Below are 22,515 nucleotides of genomic sequence, written 5' to 3' on the forward strand. Positions count from 1 at the left end.
ACAGGGAGAATGATCGCTTTCTCGGCGGCACTGGCTGCTCAGCCGTCCTCTGCCGTCATCCATGAGCACCATTCCTGGGAAAGTCGGCTCCTTTTATTTTTCTTTTTTAAAATATATTTTCTTGATTTCAGAGAAGAAGGGAGAGGGAGAGATAGAAACATCAGTGATGAGAGAGAATCATTGATCGGCTGCCTCCTGCACACCCACATGGGGATGGAGCCCGCAACCCAGGCCTATGGCCTGACAGGGAATCGAACCATGATCAGTGTTTGGTCCTTTACAGACAAGGAAGCCCGAAGCCAGAGAGGTCGTCTGGTTCAGGGCCACACGCGGGCACACGGCAGCGCTGGGACAGTGACCAGGCCACGGCTCCTCTGGTGGCTTCTCTGCTTCTGCTTTTTCTCTCTTCACCTGGAGGACAAGTTCCTCTGCCCTCTTGTCCCCCATCAGTGACCCCGCCCGCTGACCTCTTCCCGGTGGGCGGGGGTCCGACATTGGTCCTTCTCCCTCCAGACCCGTTCTTCGGCCAGCGTTACATCCACATCCTGGGCCGGCAGAAGCTCTACCACGTGGTCAAGTACACGGGCGGCTCGGCGGAGCTGCTGTTCTTCGTGGAAGGCCTGCGGTTCCCCGACGAGGGCTTCCCGGGCCTGGTCTCCATCCACGTCAGCCTGCTGGAGTATATGAGCGAGGTGAGGGCCCCAGGCCTCCCCCGTGCAGGGCTGCCCCTGGCGCCAGGCGGGGCTCCTTCCCGAGGGCCAAGCCCAGGATCCCCTGCGCCCCCCGCCCCCCGCCCCTGCTCTCCCTCACTGTGCTCCACTCCCCTCAAGGCACCAAGGGGGAGTCCAGGCTTGGAGACCTAGATGGCCCCACCATTCATGTTCCGGTGAGGCTGGGTCCAGCTTACACTGACCAGAACAGGCTCTGGAGTCAGACTGCCCAGGTTCAGGCCCATGAGACCCCTGGCAGGTGAACGGATGCCCTGGGCCTTGGTTTCTGACAAAAGCTCCTACTTCCTGGGATGGCTCTGAGCCCTGGAACTTGTAAGAACTCATTCACAAGCACCCTCAGGTCCACGGGAAAAGGGGAGGCAGAAAAGGCACAGCTAACAGCACAGGTGGGGAGGGGGCCTGGCCACCAGGGTCTCAGACTGGCCCCTCCAGCGGGCACCGCAGAGACTCAAAGGGCAGCCTGGGCGGGAGCCTGTGGGCCGGCTCCTGAAGAGAACGTTGGTGGGGCAAGATCAGAACGTGGCCAGGAGTGTGCGCTCAGCCATCAGACACCCTGGGTTTAAAGCCAGCCTCTACCACTTACCAACCATGTGCCCTTGGGCAGCTACCTAAGAGGTCTGTGACTCCGAGGTCTGTGACTCAGTTTCCCCATCTGAAAAACAAGGCTTACAGTGTATCTCCCCACTGGGGGTAAGGCAGAAATGAGTCGGTGCGTGTAAAACCGCCATGGGGCCTGGCGCACAGTAAGTGCTCAATAAATGTACTATTGTTATCAGTGTCCCCCACTTGGGAAGGCAGGAGTGACAAGCACCCCTCTGCTTCTCTCCCACACCCAGAAGATTCCGCTGACACCCATCTTCACGGACACCGTGGTGTTCCGGATTGCTCCGTGGATCATGACCCCCAACATCCTGCCTCCCGTGTCCGTGTATGTGTGCTGGTAAGCAGTGGCCCTGGTGCAGGCGGGCAGTGTGGCAGAGTGGTTATCGCCGGGGCTTCGGGGCAGAGAGACCCGGGTTCAGACATGTGACCCCGCAAAACTCACTTGGCCTCTCTGAGCCTCCATTGCTCTGAAATGCTCACGTCACCGAATCGCTGAGGATTAAATGAGACGGAGCAAAGTATCCATCCAAGGTCCTGGCACAGAGTTCTCGCTCTACAAATAACAGTTACCATTTATTTTCTTACTCTTGGCCCGTACTGTGAAGTTGGGAACCTCCTATGCCAGGGATATTCATCTCATTCATTCAGCAGTGTTTTTACTGAGCACCTATTATGTGCTAGACAGCCGCAGCGAGATGAGAAGCAGGGGAGCGAAGTGCCTGCAGGTGGGTGCTGGCCACACCCAAGGACCTGAGGTCCGGGCCCATCCCCTGCCTCCGTGCCAAGCAGAGCTCCGCCTCGGAATCCGGGGGAGTCAGAGACAGGTGGGGGTGAGAGTCCCCCTCCTCGTTTTATTTGTTCATGACCTTGGCAAACACCGCGTGTGGGCGTTTGCTTGGCCCTTGAGTCCAGCGGCCTGTGCAAAGGTGACTTGAACACAGATGTGGCCTCACCGGCCTGGCACAGCCTCCAGGTGCCAGCTGCTCTTGCCAGCTCAGTGGCCCGGCCCTCGTCCCTCCTCACGCTTTCTCCTGGCCTTCCCCTGTCCCTAAACTTCTCAGCATGAAGGACAATTACCTGTTCCTGAAAGAGGTGAAGAACCTGGTCGAGAAAACCAACTGCGAGCTGAAGGTCTGCTTCCAGTACATAAACAGGGGCGACCGCTGGATCCAGGTGAGGAGCCGGGCTGGGGAGGGCATGGCCCAGGGTTCTGGCAAGAAGAGTTGGCTTAACGTCAACATCCTGGCACCCCGCCGCGCCACACGTGGGAATTCTGCCATCAGCTCACACATGCACGCGTGCTCAGAGACATACATGTATAAGGCAGTTCACTGCAGCCTAGGCAGCAAAAGCCTGTAAAACACCCCAAATGTCCCTCCACGGGGGGCGGGGAGGGACACATATGACAGGACAGCCTTCCCGTGGAGGACTGTACAGCAGCGAGGAGGAAGCCAACTGGAAATACAGAATGAGCTCCGAGTTAAGGTGTTCCCTGCAGGAGGATGTAGACAGGATGCTGCCAGTGGTGTTTTATAAAACGGGGTTGATATGAACACACACATGCCTGGGATGCCCAGAGCCCGTCCGTGGAAGGATGCGTAGGAACAGAACCAGAGCCGTCACTTGCGGTCAGGAAGAGGACTGGGGGTGCTGGCTGGTACTCACTGGTGGTGCTCTGACTCATCTGATGGCTCCCCGTGGCGTCCCCGCAGGATGAAATCGAGTTTGGCTACATCGAGGCCCCCCACAAAGGCTTCCCCGTGGTGCTGGACTCCCCCCGAGACGGAAACCTGAAGGAGTTCCCAGTGAAGCAGCTCCTGGTGAGATGCTGAGGGCCCCCCTGGGACGAGGTGGGGCGCAGTCCTGGGGACTCTGACAGGACGGAGTGGTCAGGAGACCTTGGGCACCCTTAACAAATTAGTCTGTTGCCCAGAGCCTCCGTTTTCCCATCTGCGAAATGGGTCAGTTGGAACAGTGATCTCTAAGGGCCTTTCCTGCTCTGGTAACTGATGCATTTCCAACAAATGGAGAGCTTTCTGTTAGATGAGAAATAGGAACTGTGTGTCACAAAGACAGGCCAGGGGCCCTGACTTCTGCCACTGCCCCACCCCCAACTTACAGCGAAATAGGTTTCCAAGAGGAAAATTATAGTTAAGCAACTGTCAAAAATCCTGGTTCCAACCTCACAGCTCACTAAAGCTGTGGTTTTCAGTGCATGTGTGTTTTGGGGTTTTTTTGTGTTTTTTTTTTAATGTTTTCATTTATTTTTAGAGAGAGAGGAAGGGAGAGGGATAGAGAAATAGAAACATCAATGAGAGAAACATCATTGATCGGCTGCCTCCTGCATACCCCTCACTGGGGGATCAAGCCCACAATCCGGGCATGTGCCCTGACCGAGAATCGAACTCTTGGTTCATGGTTCAACGCTCAACTACTGAGCCACACCGGTCCGGCTGCATTTGTTATTTTTTAAGCAATCTGACCCCCCTGCCATTTCCACTCCCCTTTAATGCCCTCCCCAAGACATCAGGGCTACTCAGAGGCAACCCCTTGTGAACCTTCACTCACCAATCCCCCTCGTCACGGGAGATGGGGAAGCCGCTGGCGTGAGTGCAAAGCTCTGGAATGTCAGGCAGACTGGCCTTGAGTCCCGGTTCTACCCCTTCGCAGCAGTGTGGCCTCGAGCAAGCAACTCAATCTCTTTAGGAGTGGCCGGAAGCCTCAGCTTGCTCATCTGTAAAATGGGGATGGAAACCGTATCCATCTCACAGGCTTGTTGTGAAGATCGAAGGCATTCTCTGAGGCATCCTGCTGCACCTGATACATGCCCATCACTAGCTGTCATCATGTTTGTCGTTCCACAGCCCTGGATACTGTCCTCAGTGAGGACTGTCCATTCCCTCCAGCACTGGGAGGGGCAGAGTCAAACCGGCCCACTGCAGGCCTGAGAACCGAGGCCTCCCAGACCCTCCTCTCACGGTCCCTGCGCCACCACCTGCCTTCAGCGCTAACTGCCTGCCCCCACAGCCCTGGGCTGCATTGTTCCCGAGGCCTGTGCCAAGCCAGGTTCTGTGCCGAGTGCCCGCCCGCCTGTGTGACGCTGTAAAGCCCCAGCTGCCCCAGCCTCCGGCAAACCGCACCTTGCCATCTGGGCTCCCAGGCGAGAAAGCGCTAAGCGTCAGCCATCCAGCCCACCCGCCACAGCTGTCCCCGGAGCCTCTCAGCTGGGCCAGGATAAGCCACACATCTTCCCACTTCACTTTTCTTATTACAAGGATCTTTGTCAGACAAGCTTCATCCCAGCCCCAGTGCAAGTTCCCAAGCAAGACCCCTACTTTTTTTTTTTTAACCAAAAAAATCATAAAAGGAACCGTAAAATTCAGGTGGTCACCAAGGTTATATCAGCTGGGGACCATTGGGGTTATGCCAATTCCAGAGCTCTGTGCTAAGAAGGATTCTGAGGCTACATCTGGGCTCAGTGAACAAATATGGTTGTTTGGGGATAGGTTGGAATGTCATGGGTCACCTCTTTGCCATTCCTGCATGTGTCAGTCAGCTTTCACTAGGTAAGGATGCAGTAACAAACAGCCCCCAAATTTCAATGCTTGACAACAGCAAAGGCCCATGTCCTGCTTACACTCGTGTTGGTTGCTGGTTGGTGGTCTGCAGCTCTGCTTCCCTGTTCCTTCCTCATTCTAGAGCCCAGGCTGCAGGAGCAGCCCAAGTCTGAGTAATGCCGTTCTTCTAGCATGAGGATGGGAGAGAGTTGGCAGGCATACGCAGTGGATCTTACGGCTTTGGCTCTGAACTGGCATGCAACACTTCTGCTCACAATTCATTGGCCAGAACAAGTCATATGACCAAGTCTGATACTGGGCAGGGAGGTATATTCCTTCTACAGGGAGAAACCGGAAGTCACACGGCAATAGCTCAGGATGCAAAAGCCTCTTACTAAGAAGTGGGGAGCAAGTCTCTGGGAGCAATAAAACAATCTACCACCTTGTCGCAGGTCACCTGATCCAGCACCTCTTTTACAGATGGGGAAACTGAGGGTGGGAGAACTGAAGAGATGAGCAGGGACATCCATAGCACAAAATGAGGACTAATCCTGGAATCACTGATGTACCTCTGTGTTTGGGAAATACTAGTAGAGGCACATGCAGAAACTCAGATACATGCATGCACATTCACACACACACACACACACAAACACACACACTTATATGCTCACGTTCATGCCCACACTCACACCAACATGCTCACAAACTCAACCTCCCCCTGCCAGGCTCTACTCTTTGGTGGGAATAAGAAGAGCATGGGTGACCCCCGCCCAGAGGCTACGTGCCCACAATGCCAGACCTAAGGTGGTCAAGGCGTGCTCATCAGACGGTGACTACATTGGCTGCAGGACACTAATGATGGGTGTGTGCCCCTGCCTAGGGCCCAGATTTCGGCTACGTGGCCCGGGAGCCCCTCTTTGAGCCTGTCACCAGCCTCGATTCCTTTGGGAACCTGGAGGTCAGTCCCCCAGTGACCGTGAATGGCAAGACATACCCCCTGGGCCGGATCCTCATCGGGAGCAGCTTTCCTCTGTAAGAGAAGCCAGGGTGGGGCTGGGGGGCAGGGTGGGAGGTTACTCCATCTCTTTAGGAGGGGACCGGGTTGCTCGTACATGGAGCAAATGACTGAGAGAACTAACCCCTCCCAGGACTCTCTGATGAGATACAGACATTTATGGAAAGAAAACCAAGTTAGCCAGTACATCTCAGCATAAATTAGGATCAAATGTAAAACTAAATAAAAAGCTATCTTCCCAAAAGGGGAGGCTCTCGTCTATAGTGAGATTATAGACCATGTGGGAAGGGGATGAAGGAGTCTGGAGAAGGAATCCTGAAAGAGAGGAGTGGGAGCACCAACCAATCCTTGAGGGGCCATACACAAAAGAGTCATAAGACGGCATGGCCCTGCCCCAGAGCCCGAGTCCCTGGCTCCATGGCTTGTCCACAACACCCTCCTTCCATCCCCAGATGCCGCCCCCTTACCCCCCAGTCAATGAAAAGGCAGAGCCTCGGTCAGGGCAGTTGCTGGGGAGGTAGCAAGTACTGTGGGTCCTCACTTCACAGAAGGGCTGCCAGGAACCTGCACACAGGGGACCAGCCGGGATTCGTGCACCAAGCCCCTCAGCCACATGGGATGCCCTACCTTCTCAGTGGAGGCCACTGGTATGTCAGTGACCATTTGCCCACCTTTCTGTCCTCCTCCCTCCACTCGGTAGCCCTCCTCCATTCAACAGGCATTTCCCAGGCGCCAGCCAAGTGCCAAGCCCTGTGTCAAGCATGAGGCTCCAAACAGGAAGCCCAGCCCTTGCCTTCAAAGAACTGGTGCTTGAACAGGCACGAAACAAGGGGATGTACGGTGATATAAGGGATGTTAGGGACCCCGAGGAACCCAAGGAGGGGGTGTCTGGCCCCCATGGGGAGTTCAGAGAGGGCTTGTAGAGACAAATATTTATTGAGAGCCTTCTCAGTGAGCAGGCATTATTCTAGGCCACTGGTAGGCAAACTGCGGCTCGGCAGCCACATGCGGCTCTTTGGCCCCTTGAGTGTGGCTCTTCCACAAAATACCGGCTCTTCCACAAAATACCGACTTCTGCGCATGGGCCACGAAGTTTCAATCGCACTGTACGTGCGTGCCCGCACGTGGTATTTTGTGGAAGAGCCACACTCAAGGGGCCAAAGAGCCGCATGTGGCTCCTGAGCCGCGGTTTGCCGGCCACAGTTCTAGGCTCTGGGGACACAGCAGTGAGCCAAACAAAGTCCCAACTCTCAGGGAGTTTTTTTTTTGTTTTTTGTTTTTTAATATATTTTATTGATTTTTTACAGAGAGGAAGAGAGAGAGATAGAGTTAGAAACATCGATGAGAGAGAAACATCGATCAGCTGCCTCCTGCACACCTCCCACTGGGGATGTGCCTGCAACCAAGGTACATGCCCTTGGCCGGAATCGAACCTGGGACCCTTCAGTCCGCAGGCCTCTCAAGGAGTTTTTTTTAGGGATGTGGAAGTACAGGACATAAACATGGAAACGAGAAAATAAATAAGTTACCTCTGGGTGTTAATAAGTACAATGAAGAAGATAAAGTAAGGTTATATGATATAGAGTGATGGGGCAAGGGTACTTTAGCATTTGTGGTTTTGAGAAAGTAACTTGAAAACGAGGGCTGGATGATGAAAAAGAGGCAGCCATGGGGAGATCAGAGGGAAAGAACATTCCAAATAGAAGGAACAGCAAGAGCAAAGCCTTGAGTGGTAACAAGCTTAGCAGGTAGCTGGAGCAAACAGAACAAGGAGGGAAAAGGGGACATGAGGAAGGAGAATCAGGCAGGGGCCAGGTCAGAGAGGAATTTGTTGTCTACCATAAGGACCTTCTGTTATATTCTAAGGGTAATGGGGAGATTGACAACCTCAAGGGGTCTGGAAATCAGGAAGGGCTTCCTGGAGGAGGTGTCGCTTGAATAGATTAAAAATGAGTTAAGTAGAAGTTAATGTAGCAAAGAGGCACAAAGGCTAGAGCAGATTTTGGAGCCATGCCTGTGCCCTAGCCCCTCCAGCAGTCCAGGCGGGACCCCTGAGCACAGAAGCTCGGACTGAAGGCTGGGCTCCAGGCCCTTTGCACAGGCTCTAGCTGCAGCGAATGCTCCCTTCTCTCCCCTTCGGCTCAAACACCTCCCTGCCTGCACCAGGTTCTCTCAGCCCTGCAGCGCAGGCTCCATCCCATGACTGCTCTGCTGATGCCAGCCTGGGTTCAGGCTGGGTTCCAGAGGCTGCAGGCCTCCTGGTGAGTCAGGCATGGTGGGCAACCTTCTAAAATGCTGCCTCCTCCCCAACCCTGCCCCAGGTCCGGCGGTCGGAGGATGACCAAGATCGTGAGGGAATTCCTGCAGGCCCAGCAGGTGCAGGCGCCCGTGGAGCTGTACTCAGACTGGCTGACCGTGGGCCACGTGGACGAGTTCATGACCTTCATCCCCATCCCGGGCACAAAGGTGAGCTGGCTCCTGAGGCTGGAGTGAATAGGACAGTGGAGAACCCAGGTACTTGTCAGCAGAGGGTGGGATCTAGAGGAAGTGGAAGAAGGAATTAGGCCAAAGGTGGTTTGTATGTTGTCGGTGTAGCAGCTAAATTTTTTTAAACTATCTTTTTATTGATTTCAGAGAGGAAGGGACAGGGAGAGAGAGATAGAAACATCAATGATGAGAATCATTGATCAGCTGCCTCCTTCACGCCCCCTACTGGGGATCGAGCCTGCAACCCGGGCATGTGCCCTGACCTGGAATGGAACCGTGACTTTCTGGTTCACAGGTCGATGCTCAGCCACTGAGCTAAATTTTTAACCCAATAGTTCCAAAATATTAGCATTTCAGCATGTTATCAATGATAGATTTTGCATTCTTTTTTTGCATAAGTCTTTCAAATCTGGTGTGTGTTTTCCTCTTAACATCTCAATTCAGACTAGGCACAGTTCAGATGTCCAGTAGCCACACAGGCTAGTGGCCACTGCCTTGGCCATAACGCCCCAGAGAGCATGAGTAGGGGCCTGGGGCTCTGGAAAGAGGTTCTCTCACTCCCTGAAGTAAAAGGAAAGGCTGCAACTTCATACCCTGGCAATCGTGTGCAAATGGCCTGGCCTCTTGGCCACTTGAAGAAGCTCTTCCCTATGTCCAAGGCCACCCGGACTCTGAGCATTGACTCCCTGGAGGGATTTCTATGGCAGGAAGGGTGGGAAGTATTCCTCTGACATGAGTAAACCCCGCCAGGCAGCCTGAGCCACGCGGCGGCCACTGGGCGTGGGGACGCTTGAGACAAATGCAGACAGGGCTCTGGGTCCTCAGGGCAGGGCCCCCTCACGCTCCGCGGCCGCTTCCCCTCTGCTGACACTGTCCCTCCTGCAGCAATTCCGGATGCTCATGGCCAGCACCTCGGCCTGCTACAAGCTCTTCCGAGAGAAGCAGAAGGAAGGCCATGGCGAGGCCATCATGTTTAAAGGTGAGTGCCCACGGGGCCCGGGCAGGGAGTGGGGGCTGAACCCCCAGAGATACCCTGGGGAGGATGGGGCTGATGACCGGGTTATATTCTCAGGGTGATGGAGGAGATTTCACCTGGGGTTGCCCTCCTGCCCCTGAGCACCCAGCTCCGTGGGCGTCTGGTCGGCTCCAGGCTGCCCCCGTGGTGGGAAGCATCCTGGACCGCGAGCTGCCCTCTGCTCCTTACTATATCCGTGCCAAGGGCTCCTCCGGGACCTGGAATAATTTTAAATGGCACCAGACCCAGAGGAGACTGAGACGGTTCAAAACTGATGTACAATCTGCCTTCAAGGAGCTTGTGTTTTAGAAAGGGAGAAAGAGAGACATTTACACCCTGCATTTGAGGGGCAGGAAGGAAAGGGGGAGTCAGTAGGCCTGCTCTACAGCCAGACACCACCACTGTCAGTCCCAGAGTGGGACTTACCTGCGTCCTGGAGACAGCTACACAGAACTGGGCCAGATGTAGGCGGGGGTGAGGTTTGCTCTTAAATTAGTCATGGGAAGGCGGACAGCGGGTCAGGTGGAGAGAGTGAGCCGGGTCTGACGGGCCATGGCAGTCTCTGACGCTTTTCTTAAATTACTTTTGGTCACTTGCAGGTTGGTCTCTCCAGTCCACCTACTTCCAAAGTCTCCTCCCTTAGGCGGCTGACACTTACACACGTTGCTGCCCTCCACGTGCAAGGGCAAGGTTCCTGGCAGTGACTGTGGCTGGGACAGGCAGTACCCGTTTCAGACCTCTGTCCTTTTTAATCCTTCCCCCGGGGAACTTGTTTATCCGGGGTTGGCAGGCATGAGTCTTGACTTTCTGGAGGCTTCTTTCTACATTAAACATGCCTCCAAAGCTATCCATAGGATCTAAAAACCATTATCTTTGTACAAATACAGCTCGGGTATAGGGTGAGAGCCCCAGTCTGTCTGCCCTGACAAGCTACAGGCTGGGGAGTACAATGTACCAGAGACTCTTCCCAGGATGTGCCACTAGCTTTGAGACCTTGGCCAAGCCATGGAACTTCTCTGTGCCTCAGTTTCCTCATCTTTCAGTGCAGCTCATGGAAATGTGGGAAGATTACTGAGGTAATCCGTGCAAAACATCTGGACGCATGCCTGCACACAGTAGGTGCTCGATGAGCACCAGGTGTTACTCATCAGGGCAGGAACCACATGGACCATGTGGTAGGATAGGAGGCAGATGCCGGCACAGAGCAGGGCAGAGGCCGAGCGTGAGGCAGGTCTGGAAAACAGGAGGGTGACACCTCTGGGCATCTTGCTCCTGCCATCCTCACCCTGGAGGGCTGCTTATCCTCAGAAGCAGGCTCTAGGTGGAAGACTCAGGTGGCTCACTGTGCCACCCCACCCTCTGGCCAGAGAGAGAGCAAGGCACCTGCCACCCGCTCGCTGGCCTAGGTGCCTTGCTCTCCCTGCTCTCCCCCCGCGCCCCCAACCCCCCCAGCCCTGGGAAAGGAGTGTGTGCTGCCATCCCCAGGCAGAGGGGCCTCGTTTCTCCCAGGAATGCCCTCCTGTGTCCCAGCCCGTTCCCAGCCCCATCTCCCCCGCCCTTGCAGTCAGCCCAGAAGCTGGCATACCTGAGGCTAAACTGTCCCCTGTCCTCTGATCCCCACAGGCTTGGGCGGGATGAGCAGCAAGCGAATCACCATCAACAAGATTCTGTCCAATGAGAGCCTGGTGCAGGAGAACCAGTACTTCCAGGTGCGGGCGGGGCAGGGCCCAGCTGCTGCTGGGTGGGGCGGGGCAGAGGGTCCCTGGGACTTAGCCCAAGGTCACCTCTCACATCCTCAGGGCCTCCATAGGGAATGGCCAAGGGTTCAGGGCACATGACAGACGGAAAAGCTTCAATGACATTGGCTTCAGCCTCCCACTTGACCCCTGTGCTATAGCCGGGAGCTACAGGGTGACAAAGACAGGACGTGCGTCCGCAGGGGCCGGAAGCAGATAAGGGACCTGGGAAGGTAGGCATACCAGCCAGTGCTGAAGAGCCCAGACTCTGTACAGCTGGAGAGCCCATAGCATTTGGGGGAGATGCACCCCTTTAAAATATGGTGGAAGCGCCAGACCTGCTCTCCAGAAAAATGCATATATGAGTATGTGCCCTGAATTTAGCAAGATGAAGTGGATCCCTGGGCGAGGAACAGATAGTCACAAGTACTAGTATGTAATGCTACCAGGTATGGGGCATCACTTTACATGCGTGACCAGGTCAGGACAGCAGCCTGTCCCGGGAACCAGCACTTCGTGGGAGGCAGGGAAGGGGTGCTGATTTATGTCAGAATGAACAGCAGTTATGATCTGTCTCTACGGGGGTTTGCAGTAAGCAATCTTCGCTCTGGCCTGAGTCCAGCTCATGAGTCCAGCAGCAGTTACATCATGGAACAGTCTCTCTTCCATAAGTACCAAGTTTACACACACACACACACACACACACACACACACACACACGCACGCACCATTTAAACAAAAACACATGATTGGCTCATATAAGTGGGAAGTCCCGTAGTGGGTGCACTTCTTGGGTCTGCAGGTGCCCTTGTGGGTGGAAGCATAGCTGCAGCAGTCCTCATATCCACCCAGAACACCATCCATAAAGACAGACAGAGGTCTATATGCCCCCAACAATGAAACAAAATGCCTTCACCCTGATTTACTGTCCATCCCCGAACCCGTCCCTGGGGCAAGGGACCCGTCCACTAATTAGCTCTCACCAGGAAGTGAGCGTGTGGTCAATCCAAGGCAACCTTGCAGGGGAAGGGGTGGAGTGGGTGCTGGGGAAGCAAAAGCCACGAAACCCAAGCCACGTTCACAAACCCCTCGGTGGCTATTTGAAAGTTGACTTTATCATAAATCTGCTCTCTGGTCATTTTTTGGCATCCGATAGATCTGAGGCGAATTCTGGGGTGAACTATGAGTGAAATCATGCCCCTCCCCACTGTCGGCTGTAGGACCTGGGGCGCCTCACTAAGAACTCCATGCTTCAGTCCCTCAACTGGGGTTCACCTGCCTCCCGGTTCCAGGTGGCGACCCCAGTATTCAGTCCTCACCAGCCTCTCCCACACCCCCTTGGCTTTCTCCCTGCAGAGTAGACACCCTTGGCCTCCCCCTTCCCCGAGGGTCCAAACTGCCGTTAGATACAGGGGTGGGCAAACTTTTTGACTCGAGGGCCACAATGGGTTCTTAAACTGGACCAGAGGCCGGAACAAAAGCATGGATGGAGTGTTTGTATGAACTAATATAAATTCAAAGTAAACATCATTACATAAAAGGGTACGGTCTTTTTTTTTTTTTTTTTTTTTAGTTTTATTCATTTCAAAAGGGCTGGATGCGGCCCGCGGGCCGTAGTTTGCCCACGGCTGCATTAGAACCTTCCCTGGAGGCAGATTCTAGCCGAGCAGCCTTCTCCACTCCCCAGAGGCTCCTTCTGCCTCGCCTTTCTCCTGGACACAGGTTCTCCCAGATGCTTGGGGCCACTCCCCAGACAGGCCTCCTTGTGGCCGGAGAGTTCAGTGTGTCCAAGGCCCTGGGGTCCGCCACACCCACCTTCTCTTGCCTGGTTCTCAATTCTAGGGCCATCCTTATTCTCGCCTCCTGGGGTGGCCTGAAGAGTCCACGAGAGACTGTGTAGCAAGCACTTACCACTGGGTCTGGCTCATTTACTGAGCCCTTCCCGGTATGGCTGCTGTGATCTCCCACTCTGTCACTGCTGATCCTGAGCCCTGGCGAGGGCACTGGCGAGGGCAGGGTGCGAGGTGAGCCTGGAAGGGCTGTGTAAGTTAAAAAGGCCTTTATGGAGCCCTGACAGTGTTGCTCAGTGGATAGAGCGTCGGCCTGTAGACCAAAGGGTCCCGTATTCAATTCCAGCCAAGGGCACGCACCTTGGATGCAGGCTCCTTCCCTGAAGTGCTGGGCCCTGGGTCTGACGCTGCAGACAAGAGTGGAGTTGACAAAGGAGGGGACACCAGGAAAGCCAGCGCGCCTGTACCTGTCCCTACCAGAACCAATGAGCAGAGACAAGGATTGAGAGCCTTGTGAGGCCTTTACTCACATAGCCGGCCATCGGAGAAGACGGCGGGTTACGTACCGTAAAGACCGTCTTACATCTCATCTCAAGCCGGCCCTTTTCATAGATGAAGGGGTTTGGAATTCAGGGGGAAAGTAGATCGGATAAATGCTGCAGTCTGGTGATCTGAGCATCCCCTGAGGATCCTCTCATGACCGTGATTCTTCATCTGCATCCTGGGCGGGGACACTCTCTCCCTGGAGCACAATGGCTCAGATACCGTCTCGGTCTTCCTGGGACACGAAGGTTGGATTGCTTGCGGGTCTCCTGAAGTCAGGGCAGGTCCAGTCATACACTCCAGGCCCCGGAACAATAGCTTCTACACGCACCAGTTACCAAGCCTAGTAACCACATACCTACAGCTCTGTACAGTTCTGTATCAGTGGCAGGGCCGTCCTCACTCACCTGCCCTCCCTCCCCCTCCCAGCGCTGCCTGGACTGGAACCGTGACATCCTCAAGAAGGAGCTGGGGCTGACGGAGCAGGACATCATCGACCTGCCGGCTCTGTTCAAGATGGACGAGGACCGCCAGGCCATAGCCTACTTCCCAAACATGGTGAGGCGCTCGGGGCCCCAAACCCCACCCAGGCCAGTCAGGGGGCAGCCAGACCCAGAAGGACCCCCGGGCTGAGGCCGCCCAGCGGGAGGCCCAGGTCCCAGTCCTGGCTGAGCTGCTGTATGGCCTCAGCACCCACCTCAGGCACTTGGCCTCTCTGGGCCCACTCCCTCTGAAGGGAGATAGGCTCGTCCTGGCTGCCTCACTGGGCTCCTGGGGAATCCTCTACCTTGAACAGATAGGAAAGGGCTGTGTACGTTAAAAAGGCCTTTAAGGAGCCCTAGACGGTGTTGCTCAGTGGTTAGACCGTCGGCCTGTAGACCGAAGGGTCCCGTATTCAATTCCAGCCAAGGGCACATACCTTGGATGCAGGCTCCTTCCCAGCCTGGGCCCTGGTGCAGGAGGCAACCAATTGATGTATTTCCCTCACATCAATGTTTCTCTCTGTCTTTCCCTCTCTCTTCCATTTTCTAAAAATCAATGGAAAAATATCCTCGGGTGAGGATTTTTTAAAAAAAGAAGACGTTTATGGACAGGGGAATTCTTGTTATAGAGGAGAGTCTTCTATGAGATAGAAAGAGGTTCAAACACACACACATAGATACATGCACGCATTTACATGCATACACACACAAATACATGTATGCATTTACATGCACGTGCTGCTGCATACATATATAGCTATGTGCACAGACATGTACATGCACCTACATACCCAAAAAAGCCTGCTTTTCCACTTCAGCTCTGCCATGTATGAGTTGCTTAGCCCCTCTGTGCCTCAGTTTCCTCATCTGTAAAGTGGGGATAAATCACAAGACATACTTCATAGAGTTGTTGGGAGGGTCCAGTGGGTTTAGAACAGGGCCGGGTGCATAGTAGGTGCTCACTAAACAGGAGCTGGTGCCCTGCCCTCCATCACAGGTGAACATGATTGTGCTCGACAAGGACCTGGGCATCCCCAAGCCGTTCGGGCCCCAGATCGAGGAGGTGTGCTGCCTGGAGACGCACGTGCGCTCACTGCTGGAGCCCCTGGGCCTCTGCTGCACCTTTGTGGACGACATTTCCGCTTACCACAAGTTCCTGGGCGAGATCCACTGTGGCACCAACGTCCGCAGGAAGCCCTTCGCCTTCAAGTGGTGGCACATGGTGCCCTGACCGGCAACGGGCACTGTGTGCCGGTCTCAGCCCACCAGGAAGCGGTGTTGCGGCTAGGCCGGCCCTGTGGTTCTCATGAGGGCAAGAAGCCCCTCAGCCATAAGCATCAAGAAACTTGGAAAAAGCAAAACAAAAAAGTGTATTGCTTACAGGACCTAGACATTACACAGCACACCTGGGGCCACACGGCGAGGTCGTGGGGCAAGAGAGCGCATGGGCCTGGGGTTCTGCTTTTATTGGGGTCGAGGGTGGGGACCTAGGGTTTCCCCAGGCTCACTCTTCATTGGCAAATTTAAAACATAAGAGGGGGATGTTAAAGCACAGAAGAGGAAAAGCCAGCTGCCCAAATGGTCAGTTATCAAAGTCAACCAAGATCTCTGAGAGAAAGGAGCCTCTAAGACAGTGGTTCTCAACCTTGGCTGCACATTAGAATCACCTGCGAATCTTTTTAAAATCCTGATTTCTGGGCCTCATCCTCCGGAAATTCTGTTTCTTTGTTACTAATGTTGTGGCCTCACCCCATAACAAAGAAACAGAATTTCCGGAGGAGGAGGCCCAGAAATCAGGATTTTAAAAAGATCCCCAGGTGATTCTAATGTGCAGCCAAGGTTGAGAACCACTGGTATAAGAGGAAGTGGCCAGGGTGGGGCCGGCAGAGATGATGTGCGAGAGCCGTCATGGAAGTGGCCGCCTTGGCAGTCAGCTTCAGCCCGGCTCCTGCTTGACAACCCAGAGATAACCCCCCATCAGGGCCACACTACCAGGGCTCGGCACTTCCCTCCCCTCCCGAGTTCTCCCCCAGAGGTCCCCTTGCTCGACCAGACCCACTGGGAGGCCTGCAGGAACTGGGGAGGGATTTGGGATGTCAGTGCCTTGCCCTCCCTCAGAAGGCCCTCAGTGTCCACTGACGTCACCCCCAGGGAACCTCACTCTGTCCTTCCTGAAAAACAGCCGGGCGTTCGGCCAGTATCGATACAGCCCTGACATGAAAAACAGAGCAAAGCCGCAGCTACCCAGATCCTTCCCCAAAGAAGCCTAGTCCCTTGTCCAAAACTGCGTGCAGGTGAAGGGAGGAGGTTCAGGGCTCACCAGCTCTCCTCGTGGCCATGCCCTGAAGTCAAGGTAGATGGAGTGGAAAGGGACCTGGGACCCTGCCCTACCTTAACCTGCCATCAACATTTCAAATTCACCTGCCTCCAGGTTCCAGGTGGCGACCCCAGTATTCATTCCTCACCAGCCTCCCCCACACCCCCTTGGCTTTCTCCCTGCCTTGGCCTCCCCCTTCCCCGAGGGTCCAAAATGCCGTTAGAACCTTCCCTGGAGCAGATTCTAGCCGAGCAGCCTTCTCCACTCCCCAGAGGCTCCTTCTGCCTCGCCGTTCTCCTGGACACAGGTTCTCCCAGTTGCTTGGGGCTTCTCCCCAGACAGGCCTCCTTGTAGCCAGAGAGTTCAGTGTGTCCAAGGCCCTGGGGTCTGCCACACCCACCTTCTCTTGCCTGGTTCTCAATTCTAGGGCCAGTCCCTGGCCTCCCTCCTCTCACAGGTGCCTCTACTTCTTTATCATTCAGACCTTCCCCCGGGGTATAATGAAACACCTGCCCCTCCTCCCCAGTAATCAGACCCAACACACAGGGACCTGGCCCAGCCTCCAGCCAGGAGAGCCAGTTCTGGGCCAGCTGCTGGCCTTGGGGATGGCTTGATCCTCCCATTGAAGTTCACCAGAGCATGTGCTGCAGACCCTCTCGTGTGGACATAACCAGGTTAGTTGTCTGGCTCCCCCTGACAAGACTCAGCTGCAACTGAAAAAAAAAGTTCCTTTAGCGCCGGCTGATGGCAGGAGAATACATGAATTATAGTTCCACATTGAGGGTTAAAACGAACCAATTTATAACTGAGGAAAAGATTATAAATATGTAGTCTTGGGAGAAAAGTTTTCTCTTCCTGGGTTATTTCATTCAGTCGTTCAATAAACATTTGTTGTGGGCCTACTAAGTGCTGGGCACAGTGCTGGGTCCTGAGGCTACAGGGGTTAGTAGCAAACTGGACGTGGTCCCTGCCTCCTGGAGCCATCAGTTCCCAACATGGCATGCCCACCTTTTAAAAAGCCAGCATGTGCCCCTTCCGTGATGTGCTCTTTAGAAATGCCAGGCTGCTGTATTCAGGAAATGCACTGGGCACACAGCTTCCCGCAAGTCAGTGTCTCAGAGAAATAAAAGGCTAGCGGGGGAGGGGGAGGGGTGTCTTCAAGACACAGACCTCCTTCCTGTCCAGCTGGGCCAGGACCACCCGAAATACCAGACCCCAGAGCCTTCAGAAGCAGTTGTGTCCCTGTGGGGACAGTGGCCCCTGTCTTTGGGGGACAAAGCCCCAGACCTTCACTCCAACCCCAGAGCTGAAGACACCAAGTGCCTATGGGAGGGTGTTTTTCTGGAGACTAAGAGTTTGTTGTGTGTGTGTTGGGTTAATGTGGGTTTTCGGGCTTGCTTTCATTTTTTTCTAGTCTATCTTAAGGGGAAGTAAGTGCTTCCCATGTAGAGACAGTGTGTGTGTGTGTGTAGGTTTTTCTAAAGCTCTCCCCGTCGATAAGTCAGTAATTCCTGATGATCCTGGAACCCTCAGGACTCAGGCACCTGTTCCCATCTTGCTTGCCCACCTGTGTGACTACCCTGGGTGTGGACACTCCCTCTCCCCCCGCCCCGTGGACTCATTGCTCTTTCCCACCCCCACTTCCTATAAATTGTAGGCCTAGAAGATACTTCTGTGTTGCAAATCTCAGCAGAGTTCCTGTTTCGATCCTTATTTTGAAAGACTTTATGTAAGAGGGCAGGGGTGTTGTCAAGATGGCACAGTTTCAACTTTCTGGACAAGAGGCCATGATGGAGATCAAAAGATGTGGGGGAAGAGCCTGATGAAGCCGCAATAAAATAAACGGTGAGGGGGAAGTCACGTGGCCGTTGGTGTGATGTTCATTGCTGCCTCCTGGACATGACCTGGAGGCATGCAGACCACATGGCCCCGCTTCTGGTCCTACAGCCCCTGCTCTTCTGGGCACCCTGCTTTTCTGGGCACAGGGCCGGGGCCTCTCAGCAAGAGTATCTCAAGGGTTTGGAATCCCCACACACTCAGTGGATGCGTATGACATGGCTACCACCCAAGGTCAAGACCAATATCCATAATACAGTGGGGCCTTGACTTATGAGTGTCCTGACTAACGTTTTCAAGATACGAGCTGTCTCTCAGCCGATTTTTTGCTTTGAGTTGCGAGCTAAAATTCGGGCTACGAGCCAGCGTCAGATACCCCACCGCTAGTTGGCACAGCAAACGTCAGTGAACACCACAACATCAGCCCAGCATCACGTGTCTCACTCATTCACTTTTTGATTTGACATACGAGTACTTTGAGTTACGAGCGCCGTCACGGAACGAATTAAACTCGTAAGTCAAAGCCCCACTGTAAAGTCTGTGTTTTTCTGGTGGGGATTCCCAGAAGCAGACCCTGAGAACCAGTGATTTATTAAGGAAGTGCCTCTAGGAGAAGCCAGAAAGGGAGTGAAGAGAGCAGGACGGAGAAAGAGAAGAAGCCAAACAAGGGTGTGGTTGCAGCTGCAGCCTCAGCCTGCTCACGGGGGAGTCTGTGTGGCATCTGAGTTCCTGCATCTGCAGGTGGAGTGGTGTGCACCCGCACCAGTCAATCACTGGCTATGAGAATAGTGGCCCTCGGAATGGGTACGAGGGCGCTAGTAACCCACGGACAGTCATCTAAAGAGGATCGTAGCTGTAGTTTTTAGCAGCAAAGTCACAGGAACTGGGGATGAGCTCCCAGAACCAGAAAAGGATCTGGGCAGGGCACCAATAGTGTCCACTGCTCTGGGGAGTGCCATGTTCTCACAATACGGAATTGTTACACATAGGCATTTGTGATTTAACCCGTGGTATAAAAATCCATACAATATAGCCGTGGTCTAACAGGGTCTTTGAGGCCTAAAGTAGCTTGTTGAGCCTAGAAGCCACTTCCAAACTCTTTGGGGTACACCTGGGGGCTTCTTAACCCTGAGTCCCATCTTGGGCTTCTGGATTGATGTTTTGGTGCAGCCATTTTAAGGGGCCACTGCAAAACAAGAATCACTAGTTCTCTTACTTTCAGACTTAACTCATAGGCCCAGCCCCCTGAGGTCACTCTTCTCTTTTATACCCAACTCCTGTGGCCCAAGCCACAGAGAGGCCAATCTTCAAGGGGGTTTTCCTGACCCACCTACTTCTGAGACTCCCCAAGGGATGCTGGTGTGCTAAGCCATCCTGGTGGTGTTTTCACATTTGGCCACTCACTCACCCCAGGATAGGTGAAAAGTCACCCAGAGACTCCTAGAAGAGTACTTCCCAATAGAAATATAATGCGAGCCATGTAGGTCATTTTACATTTCCTAGTAGCCTCGGTGTTCAAAGCAAAAAACTGGTGATATTCATTTTAATAATATGTTTTATTTAACCCATCATATCCAGATTATTGTCCTTTTAACATGTTATAAAGCTTTATAAGTACGAATGAAATAGTTTACATTCTTTTTTGGTAGAAAGTCTTCGAAAGCTGATGTGCACTTTACACTTGCATCTCTATTCAGACTAGTCAGATTTTGAGTGCTCAATAGCCACACGTGGCTACATACTGGAAGCCTCTCTGCCAGGCTGAGCCCCAGTTGTAGAAATAGGCACATTTCTTAAATCCCCGGAGTCCAGCTAGCCTGGCTGACATGCCTAACAAAAGTTTAGCATTGTAATACCAAAAGGAGAAGTCTAAAGCAAACTCGGCTCCTCTCTGCCCTGGTATGCAGAGCCTCGCCCCGCCAGAGGGTCCTCTCGCCTGAACCATGGCTGCCGCTTTGTTACCAGGTCTGGCTTGCTTTTCAGCAAGGAGAGTGCCCTTGGCCAGGTCAAAATGGGAACCCCACCAGCACCCTGGAAAGGACAAGCACAACTCCCTCACCTCTAGCCTCCTTCCCGTCACCATTCCCTGGGACACAACTTGATTCTGCATTTTAATGTAAGATGTTGTCATGGGGTCCCAGGTGAAGGAAGTTGAGTCCTCATTATCCCAGCCCCTTCATTCCAGCTCTGAGCCATACTATGACACAGCCAAAAGCCTGTGGAAGTGGGGTCCTCCCCTTCCCCGCCCCCGAAAACAAAAGAGCAACCAGGGATGAATTCTGCCTCCCCAGTGGGACTTATCCAGGATCCCCACCCAAGTGGCATTAGGTCCCAGGGGCTGATGGCCATGTTATTTGTAACTGAATATAGTAAGTGACACCAAAGGACAGCTTGCGGACTCTCTTCTCCGGATGGACAAGCAGAAAAGGACATGCTCAGGCAGGAAGCTCAGCTGGGCAGCCTTGTCCCCCGCCTGGCTGAAGGGAGAAGCCACCCCCGGGCCAGCTGGTCTCCTTTCCAGCTTGTTCTCTAAGAAAGCACAGGGCCGGTCTTCGCTAGCTGGTCACGAAGCCAACTGCCCGGTTCAGGGCACCACGCTTTGCCTCAGCCCCTCGTGCGCTGCAGGCTGAGGCCCGCTTTCTCACCGTCAGGGGCCCACCCACAGCTGACACTCTAAGAAGCCCCTGACCAGCACGCCAGGGCCCTATTCACAGGCGACTGTGCTCCTGAATGTGTTGAAGAGATACGTTCAACCCTTGAGAGGAAGGTCTTGTTTTCTTCCTGATGACAATTCCTCGCACATGGTCGGTGCTCAGCAAGTATGTTTTGGATGAAAGAATGAAACGTCTGTTCAGCTCATCAATAGAAGCAGAAATGTCAACCCAACCAGATGTGAGGTCATCATAGCCACTACTTTTTTTAACACTGACTACACGCCAGACACCTGCCAGGTTGAACTATATGAAATGCCATCTTGAAGGTCAACATGGTCGCATAGAGTGGTTCAGCCAAATATTTTACATCATCATCTCATCTCATTCTCACAACAAAGCTATGAGGTTATTATCCCCACGTTACAGATAAGCAAACTGAGGCTCAGAGAGAAAGTGACTTGCTGAAGGTTACACAGCAGGAAGTACGGGACGGCTCCACCTGCTAAGTCCCTGCTCTTGACAACATCACCTTGGAAATAACTTCCTAAGTTCAATGTCATCATTCTTTTATTCAAACATGTTGCCTTTGCACCAGTCATTTTTTTTAACATACTAGATGGTCCTATTAGAATCTTACAATTAGAAAACCCTGTTACCTGTAAGCAAGATGTCTAGAGATTCTAGGGTTCCTATAAACCCCTCCAAGGCAATCGAGCCCAGAGAGAAATGACCTCTACATACCACAGTATGTGCTCTTGAGGCTTTAGCTCAGAGTAAGATGGCATCTCTAAATCATGCAAACCAAATAATATTCATTCACTTGCCCATTCATTCTCTTTTTTTGCCATTAACATTCAGCTGTAAGCATCTATTGTCAGAAAAACTAGGAAGTTCATATAAGTTTTCATCTAAACCGCAGTGAAAGAGGGCACTACAAATAATTCCACCAGGATAGCAGGTGGACACCAGAACCAGGCTGGGCAAACCGGCATGTCGGTTCTCCCTGGAATGAGACATGATCTCAGCCCCCAAGAAACTGACAGACAGCTGAGACAGGGAGACCGACAGGAGAGAGCAAAGAGGCAGACTGATGGAGCGGGCACTTGGTATCTATTTGCCAAATGGAGAGATAAATAAGCTGCAAAAGGCTGTGGATTCACACACACACACATACACACACACACACACACCAGTTATTTCCAGCTGGGAGAGTGTTCATTTGGGCTAGGATGAGTGACTGTGGAATGAATGCATATAGGGACGAGTGACTGGGGAGAGAAGGGAGAAAGAGCTGCCACGCTGAGTGGAGATACAAAGGGGCGTGTGTGACAGGTTTGGGAAATGGTGATCATAGAGTGGCTAAGATATAGACTGAAGTCATGCTGGAAACACTAGGGTTTGAGCAATGGGACCCCCTAAATGTTTAGAGTAGCTGGAGCCACATGACCAACCTTGTATTTTAGAAAGAGGACAGTAACATATATTTCTGTATTGCTATTAAGCCAATAGGAAAAACATTTTTTAAAAACTACCCAAGGAATAATCAAACTGTGGTACATCCCCACACTGAACTATTTTGTCCCACATAACATGAAATAGATCTGTGTGTACAAGGGAAGAATTCCAAGACCAAGCACTTGATGCTGGCTTTTTTTTTTTTTTAATCAAGCAAAGCCATGGATTTCTGTAGCGACATACATATGCTTATGCATGCAATCCCTTGAAACTAACAATAGTAATCACTTC

The 22,515-nt window shown here is 53.2% G+C and overlaps 1 protein-coding gene across 2 annotated transcripts in view; it reads left to right on the forward strand.

The window, feature by feature from the left end:
- The window catches only part of PADI2 (peptidyl arginine deiminase 2), a 47,392-nt gene extending 29,253 nt beyond the window's left edge, over window positions 1–18,139 (forward strand). For both annotated transcript variants that reach the window (XM_059691091.1, XM_059691092.1), the window contains 10 exons: window positions 514–692; window positions 1,568–1,671; window positions 2,396–2,507; window positions 3,047–3,154; window positions 5,775–5,926; window positions 8,231–8,375; window positions 9,282–9,375; window positions 11,035–11,120; window positions 13,910–14,038; window positions 14,960–18,139. In XM_059691091.1, coding sequence (XP_059547074.1) covers window positions 514–692; window positions 1,568–1,671; window positions 2,396–2,507; window positions 3,047–3,154; window positions 5,775–5,926; window positions 8,231–8,375; window positions 9,282–9,375; window positions 11,035–11,120; window positions 13,910–14,038; window positions 14,960–15,193 — 1,343 coding nt within the window. In that variant the 3' untranslated portion in view covers window positions 15,194–18,139. The remainder of the gene's footprint in view (window positions 1–513; window positions 693–1,567; window positions 1,672–2,395; window positions 2,508–3,046; window positions 3,155–5,774; window positions 5,927–8,230; window positions 8,376–9,281; window positions 9,376–11,034; window positions 11,121–13,909; window positions 14,039–14,959) is intronic.
- The last annotated feature ends 4,376 nt before the right edge of the window (window positions 18,140–22,515 follow it).

This window comes from Myotis daubentonii, chromosome 3 (genome assembly GCF_963259705.1).
Source record: "Myotis daubentonii chromosome 3, mMyoDau2.1, whole genome shotgun sequence".
In the NCBI taxonomy this organism is placed as follows: domain Eukaryota; kingdom Metazoa; phylum Chordata; class Mammalia; order Chiroptera; family Vespertilionidae; genus Myotis; species Myotis daubentonii.